Genomic DNA, 13,156 nt, shown 5'->3' with positions numbered 1-13,156 from the left:
AGACAAACTGTGACCGCTGTGCTCTGCGAAGGATAAAAATCCATTATGCACATAGAGACACACACACACACACGCACACATATAGAGACAGAAAAAAGAGAGACAGAGAGCAAGAAAGAAGGAGAGAGAGAGAGAGGAAGAGACGTGCCTCAAAACCCTGCTCATTTATAATGCATATGCCGAGCTTGGGCTTTGAACAACAAACCCAGTGCCCTCCCTCCTCCCCCTCCTCCCTCACCAGTGGAGGGGAAAACCCACAGCCTGCTCTGACTGCTCCTCACAGGCAGGGACACGCTGGAGGAGAAGGTTTAACCATTATGGGGTTTTGAAGTCGGCTCATGTGGACCACACTGATGAGTTAGTATCTGATTTAGAACATGAGGCTTAGTCTGAAATATATGCAAAACACTTGATTGGTCTGATCTTTTCTGCATACAAAATAATAATCATTTTTATTTATAGAAAAGCCACGTTACAAAGTGCTTCACAAGGATAAGATAAAACCATTTAAGTGTAAGATAAAATAAAAAAAATTAAAAGAAATAAAAACAGAAATAAAACATCGCTGTTGATAAGTCAGAAAGGGCAAGAAACAGATTGTTAACAACTTATTTGGAAGAGGTACAACAAAATGATTACATCTGTTAAAGATCAACTTCCTGGTTCAGTTTTGACCTTCTGCTTGACCAACTTTGATCCACTGTGATCATCTGTTTATTTCCATGTTCCTAGCAGAGTTTTGACCTGAGACCCAAAGCTATGGTTTTGTTTTATTTCATCAATGACTGACCATCAGCTCACCAGGATAATGCAATATGGCTAAACTCTGTTTCACTCTTCTCACTGGGCATCAGGGTTCGTATCTTCTTGCAACATATACAGGTACACACATGGATTCATGATGGACGATTGGCACAATCAGATACAGAAAGAGATATATTTCTCAATATATTGTATTTAAAAAATAACTAAACCATGCCAGAGCCTGAGGTTTTTTCAAATAAAACAGCCCAAACTGAAACAAGACATTATGTTGGGACCCGCAAGGTTTATGTTGTGCAGCAGAACTCTAGATCCCAAGATCTCATGAAAATACTGAGTTAACCTTGTTTGTGTATTATAATATACTACATAATCCTGCTCTCTTTTTGTACATTCATCTTTGTTATGATACACTTTGCACACAAAGCTGGATGTGCGACAGCTGCTTGTTAGGAAAAAAAAGTGAGTTTAAATGGGTGAATTACATCAAGTAATGGCTAGACTACAGAATGGTGACAAGCAGGGAGCACAGCATGAATAAAATATAGACATTCACTCTGCAAAGGCACGGCTTCTCCTTCCCGTTTCTGTAGGAAGGTGGTATGTGTGTGTGTGTGTGTGTGTGTGTGTGTGTGTGTGTGTCCAAATGGAGGTCCATTAAGTACATGAGATGTAGGTCAAAGCGTGGAAGATGCCAGACATGCTCTGTTGTTCCTCCGCTGTTAACACAGACTGGCGCACCAGACATGTTCGTCTGCAGCCAAATGCTCAGCCAGACAAAGCTTTTTAAATTATCCAGGGTGGGTGAAGATTTGTCATCTTGCTCTGTTTAAGTCTATCCAGCTCATGGATCAAAGATCAAGTCTGCCATCCTCTTTTCACTCGGCATGTACCCGGACAGGAAGTAACATGCACCGCAGGACAATCCACGCCATCAACCCTTTCTGATGTATTTCTTGAAGGTTTTATCTTTTGTCTCAAAGAACAAATACATTTCTTCCATTTTTAGTAAAGTGTCAGTACTGACTGACATATGTGTGTCTGACATGCATCAATACAATTCAAAATATGAACATTTTTCTTTTGTGTGCCTCGTGAAGTGCAATGCCCATAGGCAGCCATGCAAATCAAACAAATCTCCTTTATTGTTAACTTGTGAACTATATCTATAGTGATTGTAACAATGAGAGAGACTCCCATGACTACAACTTACAGGTGTTCACACTTTCTGAGAACTCAAGTGATTGCCAGTGTGACTGTCTAGGATTTGCATGCTGGATCTGGTTTTCTTAAGGTAAAAAACGGTTCATGAGCAAAACAGCATTACTACTTTACTTTATTATGTACTTTGAATTAGAATCTACCTTCAGAAAGTAACTTTGGCTTCAGGCATCCAGGCATGTTTTCTTTCCAGATGCTCATGTAAGTTTTACTTCCAAGGTGCAGGGCTGTAGCCAAGTCATTCAAACACCCCCCATCCCCTAATTATTTAGATTTTGTAATGTTTTTTTTTTTTTTTTTTTTTTTAAAAACTATTTTTTTTTAAAAAGTTTTTAAATTTAAACAGTATTTTATACTCTGTAACACTGCCCCGCCTCGGGTTTGCTGTGTGTCAGTCAGTTTGTAAATAGAACCGAAACAATTAGTCGACTAAACTGCAAGTATTTTGATAATTTATCAATCTTTTAGTCATTTTTTAAAGCAAATATGGCAAACATTTCCTATAGTTCCAGCTTCTAAATTGTGAGGATTTGTAATTTTTACTTCCAAGGTACACGACTGTAGCCAAGTCAATCAAACACCCCCCATCCTCTCCTTATTTATTTGGATTTTTTTAATGTTTTATTTATTCAAACTGTTCAGTGATTCTTTCTGTAAGCTTTTTTTCCAACACTGAGGTGTAAATGCTAAATGTTAGCTTTCTGTACGCAGCCAGGGGAAAAAATGATGGTGGGGAAGTAATGAATCCTATTTATTTATTCTGTAAACTTACATTTTAATACATTGGGTCTAAAATACTGGAATCAGATGACTGAAAACCAGTTGTATAAATCTGAAATACTAGAATAGAAACTCTCATCAGGTGGCTAAATTCTCAGAGAAAATAAAGATTCCTAAAAGATGGTACAATAAATTTAATATCAAGTGAAAATGGCATTATGGAGAATTGGGCTAGCTTCTGTTCCAGAGCCTCTGTTACACAATGTATTTGGGAACACACTGTAAAAATTGGCTGTGAAATCCACAGTAATGTATTGTGTTTCTGTACAGTTAATTACTGTGAATATGTTTACACTATAGTACTGTCACAGCAATCAACACACTACTGCAAAAAAATCACAATAACCATAATACTACTGTGTAAAATCACAGTAATATTTATACTGCTTTACAAAATCACAGTAATTGTAAAAGTTATTTTTACCCTATTGCTACTAGTTAATTACTGTAAAATCACTTAAGTTTTTTACAGTAATTAAGTGTTACAGTGCTTTTTTCTGTAAACATAAAACAAATGATGATATCTGTCCATATAAGTGAGTTTCTACTGCTGTACTCACTGCTAAAAAATGAACACCTGATCATTTTAACAAACATATAAGAATGACCATTTTGTTGCTATGTACATTGCTAGCTAGCTACAAGCTAACATCTATACAGCCTCTACATTATCTGTTTTGCCGCTGCAAAAACACCAGCAACAGCATGGTCAAAGCCTCATGAATGCTAACAAAACGATCACTGTTTCATCTTTACGATGAAACAGGACAAATGATACCTATTTTAGTTTGCGATAGAAATACAGAACACCTGCTTATGAAACACTGGCTTTTCTAGAAACGTGGAGGAATGTTAGCTGTCGATATGCACTGCTGACATTTGGCATCTGATGAGCATTGATTCAGTGTTTAATAACTCAGTAGCCGAGGTGGAAACAGACTAAAGATGTACTACCAGGTTACTGAAATCCTTGAATTAAATTGCACTTAATCAAATCCACTTTGATTCAGTTTCAATAATGAGCGGCTAATTTAAAATATTAACAAAGTAACCATTAATTCAGCAAGGTCACTTTGTAATATACAAAAAAGACAAGAAGTATCTTTAATGTGCTTTTGTGCAACACTAGCTGCACGGTCATTGTCAGCGCTACTATAATGGATACATTTGAGCTTTATTCCCTGTGTATTTGTACATATTTTATGCATGTAGTTATTGAAACACCACTTAATTATTGAAGCAGTTCTTATTCCAAAATGCCCTAAAACATTATGAAAAATACTCTATCAGAAAATGATTAAATTAACCTGCTGAAGTCAAAAATACTCTGTAATGCAGGTATACACAAAAGCTATATAATGTGAGTCAGACCTGTATTTATTTCCTCCCCTCACCAGAGAAGCACAGGCCTTCTTTTAGTGAATCTCTGACCAAGAGAAGCAGAATGCGAGCTCCATGTGTTGTGCATTTGGCTAAAAACACTTGTCAGCTCTTTTCCGCAGTGGTAGATTGCTTCCTAATAATATGGTTTATAGGGCCAGTTTCTGTGGGCCTGTGTTGGATGTTTCCATTTTAAACTTATCATTAGAGCCTGCTCCCTCCACATTTACTATCTTGCAGCAGAGCATGTGTTTAAACGTCAGTGTTTCCAGCAGGACCACATGACATGAGACTGCGCTTTAGCACAGGGAAGGAGACATGGGAGGGGAGAGAAACAAGCACAGAGCAGGAACTCTTCTGTTATGACAGACATAAGTGTTCTAAGTGATGCTCATTTCCACACACACACACTGTTAGTCTTTAACACATCCAGCAGATTGCAGCTAAAATTAAGTCAGAGTGTGCACTACTGACCCAGATGCAGATTTTGACAGATAGAGTGTTCAAATACCGTCGGATTGCGGATGTCATAGCTGGTACTTTATGTTCATATTCAGTGTATTATTAAAGGATCAATCAGTATATGTATTGAAGGTCAATACTGAGCATATTGAATGTCTTTACATTGTAGAATTACGCTCACTGAGTATGTTGAGTATCCTTCTCTTCAACATTTACACCATCACAGGGCATAAAAACATCCCAATCAACAATAATGGGTCCTATAGCAGCTCCTTAAAACCAGCAAAGTCAAGCCACTATCAGCTGACAGCTGAAATTAGAAGAATTGGTCTCAAAATGTTTTTCTGTGACAGCTGTTAAGTCTTCTGTCTCTCATCACAGAACTAAGTAATAGTCATACAGCTGCTGTAGACTTCCCTCTTTGTCTTTGAACGTTTATATTCAGCACTGGTGTCTGAGTTTTGGGAGCAAAATTCAGGGCCTGGGGAAAAACTGAGCTGTGGGTCTACTATTTTTGAGGAGCTAGATCCAGAGAATGTTTGTTATTTTCATTGATAAATGACATTTAATTTATTGTCAAAATTGTTACTGCTTGAAAATGCGGTGTTTGATAACCAGCTCCCGTTACAAACCAACAATGAATGACATCATAGCAATAAAACACTGCAGTTTTTTTTTCCAAATTTCTCAGTATCTAGAACGTTCATCACTACTCAGAAGAGCCAGATTATGGTCTTCGTACCAGGCTGTATAAGAATAGGTCACACAGCACTTCTAATTAGTGATAAGGCAGGCCAAGCCCCCCCTCCGTCTGACCGCCAAAGCCTACACACTCAATAATTAGGCCACTGTGATAATCCGGCCGACTCCAAGCTTCCATTAGGAAGCAGAGAGGGGTCAAATGTTCAGAAAACTATTACACTTAAACAATCCTCAACAGCCTCCCTGCTCACCTCTGTCTGCTCTCAAGCGCAGCGCAAAGAAACACAACAGGAAGGAAGAACACCAGAAGCAGCCAGCTCGTGAATGTACCATTTTTTATTGGACTTATATAGAAATACTTAAAAAAACATGAAGTAGCACCATTACTTAAGTTTTACTTTTTTTTTTTTTATCATGTATAACTTTAAATGTCAGAAAAATAAAACTCTTGATACATTTTCAAATCTTGTCTCAGCAAATATAATATTAGTATTTGACCATGAGGTTAAAGGCCCTTTATCATAAAATAAAATATACTTTGTTCTTAAACTTTGCTCAATAAAGTACATTTACGCTCAAGTAACTTCACCTACATATACATAAACAAGTGGTAAACAAATGTATTAAAATAGAAATACTAAAACTATAGTGGTGCAACAGAAGCCTGTAATTCCCACTGGAATCTAATTCATACAAATTTTAGAAAGCATAAACGGTTTCTTTGTTTTCAACTTACTAAGTTTTGTACATTTCAATGTTTCATAATAATATAGAATAAAATATGCTTTATATTACTGAATAAAAAATATGCTGGGTGAAGCAGATTTAAAAGACATTTTTTGCTGAACCTATAAAAACTCCATCCCAACAGAATACTGTCAAATGCAATACACATTTTGTGGACTTGGATTTCCTCCCACAGTCGTGTGATATTAAAATAATACAGTGATCAATGCCATAAGGCCATACTAAAAAATAAACAATATTTCAACCCAGCTACAAAAAGTTCACTGAACTTAAATTAAAATATCTGTAAACATCTTTGCAATAAGAAATATAATCTTTCAAGTCAAAAAAGAATAAAATACTTCAATCTGTATTAATGTCATTTAAAACTTTCAACTTGTGGAAATTTATTCTATACATATATATGTAGGATATGTTGTTGCTCTCCCTTACGTGGTTTCTGAACTCGAGCTGCAGTATCTTTTTGTAAGTCAATAGTCCTGTCTTGCTGGAAGCCCTCCATGTTTCCCAGCCACGGCCTCCCTCTTACTACATTCGATCGGCAAAACTGGAAGGCTTAGCCCGCTAACAGTCTGACCCACGTACCTCCATCCTGACCCCACTGTGTCTCTTCACTTCATAAATATAGGGTACAATTTACTAGAACTATTGATTACTACGCTGTAATATTTAAAACATGCACTTAGATGTTGAAAATATTTCCCCAAGCTACAGTATATTATTAACAACTATGACGGAGCCCAACAAGGGTGTCTGTCCCTTCTTCTGGATACTGCAGCCTCTTACATACATATGTATATCTATGTACACTTTCTAAACTGATGATGGTTGGGCGATCCCATTAAAGCAGTATGAAGAGTCTATTGTTGCTATTGTAGGCAGTCTCGCTGACGAGACAGTCATAGAGTTACACTTCTTATGAAAATATACGTATAGCCTGAGTGACGCCGGTGTGGCAGACAGGGCATTTGGGCTCACTTCTCTCACAGATACGATTGGCACATTCCATACAGAAGAGGTTGTGCCCACAGGGGACCAGGGCTGCGATGACCTCACTCTCGAAGCACACCGAACAGTCGCGGCTGCCTTTTCGGCTGGTGCCGGATGAGGTGGAGGAGGAGGAAGAGGAGGAGGAGGATGAGGCCGAGGAGTCGCACGGAACTCCGGGAAGGTGGGGGCCTGGCAGGGAGGCAATGGTGTTGGAGTAACCGGGGTAACTGAGCGGGCCTCCGCCTGGGTCGCTGCGCACCCTCCGGGCTAACGGGTGCTCGGTGGGGCCTCCAGTGTGGCTTTGGAGCGGAGGTGACAGTCTGGGCTGGGGTGTGCAACCGTTAACTCTTCTCTGACTCACCACTATCCCATTGGCGTTAGTGGAGGAGTTGTTGGGGAACATGGCTGATGTGGAGGTGGGGGAGCTGCCTCCAGTGGAGGAGGGGGTCATGCGACTTTCGTACTGGGACCACAGGAGGCCTGGCGGGGCTGGCGTAGGGTCAAACCCTGGCGAGGAATCAAAATTCAGATCAGTGCAGTCAGGAGAGATCACCTCACTTCCGTAAACAAACCCGTTGCCGTTGGTGTTGACGTTGATGTTGTTGTTATTGTTGTTGCCGTTGTTGTTGGTGGTGGTGTAGCTGAGTGCGGGGCTGGGGGGGCTGTAGTCGGCCATGCGTGAGCCGTTGTTGCCAAAGTAGGAGTCTGTGGAGGCGCTGCCCAGGGAGGAGGAGGAGTCGTTGCGGTAGTTGGAGAAGGGTTTGCGCACTGAGGTGGGGGTCATCCCAGCACTGGGCTTAGACCACAGGGTGGCGTGCCCATGCAGATCAAAACCCACATCTGTCCCGTTGGCGTGGAAGTCATTTTCATCCTGGAGCTCAATAAGGCCTCCTGTCCTCATAGCGATGTGGGCTTCGATCTCTTCGCGGGCTCGGTCCACGTTCTCCGGCATCCCCGTCACCTCGAACACCGGCTCCTTGTCTCGGCTGGGTGTCACAATGTAGGTGTGGGTCTGCTGCTGGATGCGCTTGATAGTGGCACCCTTGGGGCCTACAACCAGACCCACCACACGATAAGGCACCCGCACCTGGATGGTGGTCTGCCCTGGCAGGTTAGGGGGTCCGGGGACTGGGGTGCCGCTCCCATTCACGCTGGTGTTTTTGTTTCTGGAGGCTCGAATCATGGAGAAGTGCTCTGCAGCAGAGATGATCTCCCTCCTGGCCATAGCCACATCCTCCCGCCTTCCCGTCACCACAAAAACAGGCTCCTCACCTCGAACTGGGGTCTTGATGTAGGTGTTGGTCTTTGCTCGCAGCGCTTTGATCTTGCAACCTGAGGCACAGGAGCAAAAGGCGAAAGTGAGGAAAGGTTCCAAAATAACAACAGATCAAAATATGTCATGTGTTAAACCATTACTTAGGGACTATTCAAAACAGCTGCTGGATGTTTATTATTGTCTCTCACAAGGCCAATGGCCTCAGAAATCGGGTGAAACCACCCTTTTGGAGAAGAACAAATTCAAACCACATGCTGCACCACCATGAGCATACAGCAGGACAAAAATAACACAAAAGAAAACTCACTTCTGGATCCATGATGATCCCTGTTCATTTACCAAAAATCCAAAACAGCTGCTGTTACACTCTTGATTTATATTTTTATACTAATAGCATTATGGAAAGAGAGGAAAAAGCTACTTAATCACTTCATTGCCTGGCATCGGTGCATTAAGTTGCATTCCAACAGCCTCCAGCACACACACACACACACACACACACACACACACACCGCTTTATGATCAAAACGGCCGGCTGAGGAAACAGCCTTGGAAGAATGACATAATTAGCAGCGCAAAGCCAGCTGAGTGGGACGGGGTGATGTAAGCAGGGATGTAGAAGAGGGTGAACCCATCTATAGTCTCAACCCATTCAAATCTTAAATAAATTCACAATGACTTTGAATCAAACTGATGTAGGTTAAATGAGGACCGGGTCTCTTATATGTGGCTCTGCCTTAAAATAATCCAAGAGGCCACATTTTTTCATTCCAAATTTATAACCTGATGTAACCTGACAAAAGAGGGATGGGTGCAGGAGGGAGAGATGATGTAAATAGATCCCCTTCACAAAAAGTCCCCACTATAGTGGCTTTTGAGTGGAGGGTGGGAGTTAGTGGTGGATCCTTATAGTCCCTCTGTTTTTCTGGGAACAACAACAACAGCAGCAGCAGCAGCAGCAGCAATATTGCAGGGAGGGGAAAAGAATCCGCATATGTAACCAAGCACTAGTACCGCCCTGCAGCCCTACAGCTGGAAGCCTGTGTTAGGTCTGCTCAGCTATGGGCGTCTGCTGCCTGTGGCAAGGTAAGATCGTGACCGTTGTCCTAATTTGATCCTGTGCTGTTTATCATTATATGCATAATATAAAGCCGGGGATCGTTTAGCAAGCAAAGAAAACCACACATCTGGGGTAACGATAAACGAGAGCCAGCGCTGATCATTCGGTGACCTACATGTCCTAATTTACTAGATAATGATTATAATGACCTGTCATGCTCAGCAGTCATTGCTGCACTTCACACAGCGGTTTAGGAAGTGTCTTATCATTTTATTTAGACGCAGGGAGTCCGCCTAGCTCCGGTAAGTTACGTGTCGTTCTCTTCAAAACTAAACTCCATTCATAAAATTGATAATTTAAAGATTTTTTACACCCCTGCAAGTGTGTACGCGAGCGAAAATACGAGTTAGTATCTTAACATAGTTGTTTCGAGGTACTCTTTAATTCGGCATAAATAGATTCATCTCAATTGGCACTTATTGAACTTAAATGTGAACTTCTTGAATTGGTTCATGTGCTAGCATGCCGCCCACCACTGTGCATTTATAGACCAGCATTGAGTGACTAAACTGGCGAGACAGTAACAAAAGTTCAAGCTTTATTGAACTGATTTCTGCCTGGTGGATTATAGAGATGCCGAATTCACAAATGGTGCCTACATACTTAGACAAGATGTTAAAAAGCAGTTCAAGTCCTTTTGCGGACAAACAAGACTGCGTTCAGATAATACATCCAGTATTTGAGTGTGTATTGGCTGTCTTTCCAGGACAATAGCTCGGGACGTGCTCATACCTGAGGTGCTGGGTGCTGCAGAACATGACAAAACACATAAAACTGTCTTGAAACACTGAAACACACACCTTGTCTGCCCACAATCTCAGCCACATGCTCGGAGCTGGGAACCGGGACGCACTCGGTCATGTTGACGCTCTTTTTCCGGGGCTCCTGGTTGTCGTAGAGCGGGTTCTCGTCGTTGTCCAAGCCGAGCAGAGAGAGCTGATCCAGGGCGATCTGTAGGGCTCTCTGGTCGTCCAGTGCATCTCCCTGGACGCTGCTGTCGGCGAAGAGCGAACTGGGCATCTTTACGACTTTGCAGCGTTACGGGATCGGATAACAGGCAAAAAGGAAGGAGGGTAAACAAGGAGTGATCTGGGGAGAAAGAAAGGAGAGGGGAGGAGGAGGGGAGAGGCACCGGACCCGGTTTTCAAAGACAACTGGTCAGTGCAAATAAATCAGTGCGGCTGAGGGGGGAAAGAAAAACAGTGCAAGGAGCTACAAAAACATCCACCCCCTTTGTTTTCCCAACAGAAACTGGATGTCCCGGTCCGATCCGAGCCGACCCGGGCTGTGCTGTTGCACGAAAAGACGGCGAAGAAAAAAGCGTGTTTATTCCAGAGCCGGCGGTGAAGATAGTAATAATATTCCTTCCTGACAAAGTGCCCCTCCCCGGCTGGCTTCCCTCAGGTCCTCTGTTGCTTCTGTCTGAGTCCTTGCAGAGCCAGACAGAGAGATGTGCGGGTGACGTCACCGCCAGGGCAGGGACGATGCGGTGTTGGGAGATCATTTGCATATCCACGAGCTGATTGGCTGGATAGGCAATAAGTGGGCAGGGCCGGGTCTACAGGTACGCCCTCTTCTTTGTTCTCAGTCTCTCTCTTTGTCTGTTTTCTGTTTGCTTTTTATTCTCAGTTTTATTCAGACATGCTTTATTGGCATGAAATATGCAGTTTATACTGCTATATACAGTTAGAAGCCACAACAATGGACATTAACAGTTATATGAACTTAATAAATCAATAAAAACATTTATGGGGTCATACAATCTATAAATCTTTTTTTTCATCCAGGCACCCATCCCTCCTATTTGAAACTGATGGGATTTTTTCCACTCTGGAACACAGAATTTTGAAATATATATAATATAAGAGTTAAAGATACTTCCTCTGTCGTTACAACACATGATAATGATATAACCTTAGATGAACCTTTTGGAGAAAAATAAAGTATATGGATATTTGTCTGGGAAAGAACATTTAAATAACTAACAGTTGACCAGCGGCTGTATATCAGAGACATTTGACTTGCTGGCAAAGTGTACAGACTGAGACAAAACAAATTCATATTGACCTGATGTTGTGTTTTGGGCCCTAGAGACCCTGAGCCCTCCTTAACAGAACAAAATAAACACACTTAACAGTGATTTATCAGCTTGATACATCCTGACTTTTCCTAATTTTATGGGAATTGCTTATGGACAGGATTTTGAACTAGAAAATAATTCATTACTTCTGTTTTTGGTCTCATGGATCATATGTATCTGTCACTGGTGTTGACAGCATTGTTAACCTCTCGCTACCAGTCACAGATTCAAAATAAGTCTGTTTGGATTTGAATTCTTGAAATTTTATAAGAGTTTGTCTAACAGGGGGTTTCACCTCTTTGGGTCTAATTTGAAAAAATTCTTGTTTTTGATTTTGCAGTTATTATTTTCACATATTCAAAAGACACATGTCACAGCAGATAACATAGGAAAGACATACTGCCCCTACAGCATTAACAGTAACACAAACCAACACATATTCCAAGAGAACATTTGTGAAGCAATACAAATGAAACAAACCTTTAAAAAAAATGTCAAAAATACAACCCATATATCACTCATAAATATCACAGCTGTGGGCACAACAGCTTACTCAACACAGTTTTTTAGACACTGAAAACACCAAACAGCAGGTGACATATAAACTGAAGTCTGGTTTTAACTCCTGGTTCTTTCCTCTAAAAGCCTTTCTAATGAATAAGGAGTCTGATTAGTTTTAGAACCAGCCTTTTTATTAAACTTGATACTCTTGTTCCTGTCATTGGCAGTAATGCTGTTATCCCAACATATACTCTATCAAAAATGGTCAGCAACATATTGAATGTATACAAGTAAAATATGTAGGCTTACATGTATTTTTATGTAAATACACATAAGTATAGAAGTATCCACATTCACTGCTGAATACTGTATCTTTTTGCCTGATATTAAGTGCCATGATTTCAGGGCCAAGAGAATTCAAAAAAGGGGCCTGTATTTAAAAGAATGGCTTCATTGAGGATCACACCAGTTACAGTTTAAACAAACTAGCAAGCATCATAGGACATACATGTACTTGTATGGGATGCTATCTAATAGCCAGTGTTCGATTCCCTTTTATGACTGACTCATATGTACAGACTGGATATAAGTTATTTAGACCTGAGTAAGGAATGATGTCACACCTTACATCATATGTGCAGTATTATGTCAGCGTGTTTCAACAAAGTGTTTGGGCAACACACAGTGACCACATATTGTACACTGAGAAAGGTCAGTGCATGAAGAGCATTAGATGATAGCCTACAAGCTCCTGTTAAACCATATTTTATTATCCTCATCAAGTTTGAATAAAAAAAATCTACATTCAACATAAAAAAAAACGTAAAATTTGTCTACATCTCTTCAGTATGATATAATGCAGTGTCAAAAACAAAAACAAAAAGAGACCAAATTAATGCATGAAAACTGAGCAAACTCCATCTGCTGATGGACAACATGAGATGTAATTGAAAACTCTTGAAAAGGCTAGTAAGTGGACCTTGAGTAAAGATAATTTTGTAAAAATAAAAACTCTATTTATTCCAATAGGGACTTGCAGCTATGGTACCATAGTAACACTGGCGTATAGTAGTGTTACTGTGTATTAGGGTCACTGTATCTCTAAATTTGGTGATTTTTTTTAGAAAAACTAAAG

The 13,156-nt window shown here is 40.7% G+C and overlaps 1 protein-coding gene across 1 annotated transcript; it reads right to left on the bottom strand.

The window, feature by feature from the left end:
• Positions 1-6,514: 6,514 nt before the first annotated feature.
• Positions 6,515-10,889, bottom strand: mex3b (mex-3 RNA binding family member B). The gene is made up of 2 exons (XM_067597588.1): positions 10,241-10,889; positions 6,515-8,376 (listed from the first exon to the last, which is right to left on the bottom strand). The coding sequence occupies exons 1-2, from the start codon at positions 10,458-10,460 to the stop codon at positions 6,971-6,973; spliced, it is 1,626 nt and encodes a 541-aa protein (XP_067453689.1). The 5' UTR covers positions 10,461-10,889; the 3' UTR covers positions 6,515-6,970.
• Between the last annotated feature and the right edge of the window lie 2,267 nt (positions 10,890-13,156).

Source organism: Thunnus thynnus, chromosome 1 (genome assembly GCF_963924715.1).
Source record: "Thunnus thynnus chromosome 1, fThuThy2.1, whole genome shotgun sequence".
NCBI lineage: Eukaryota > Metazoa > Chordata > Actinopteri > Scombriformes > Scombridae > Thunnus > Thunnus thynnus.
Note: the sequence above shows the minus strand (reverse complement) of the source record. Positions and strands in the feature narration are given on the sequence as shown.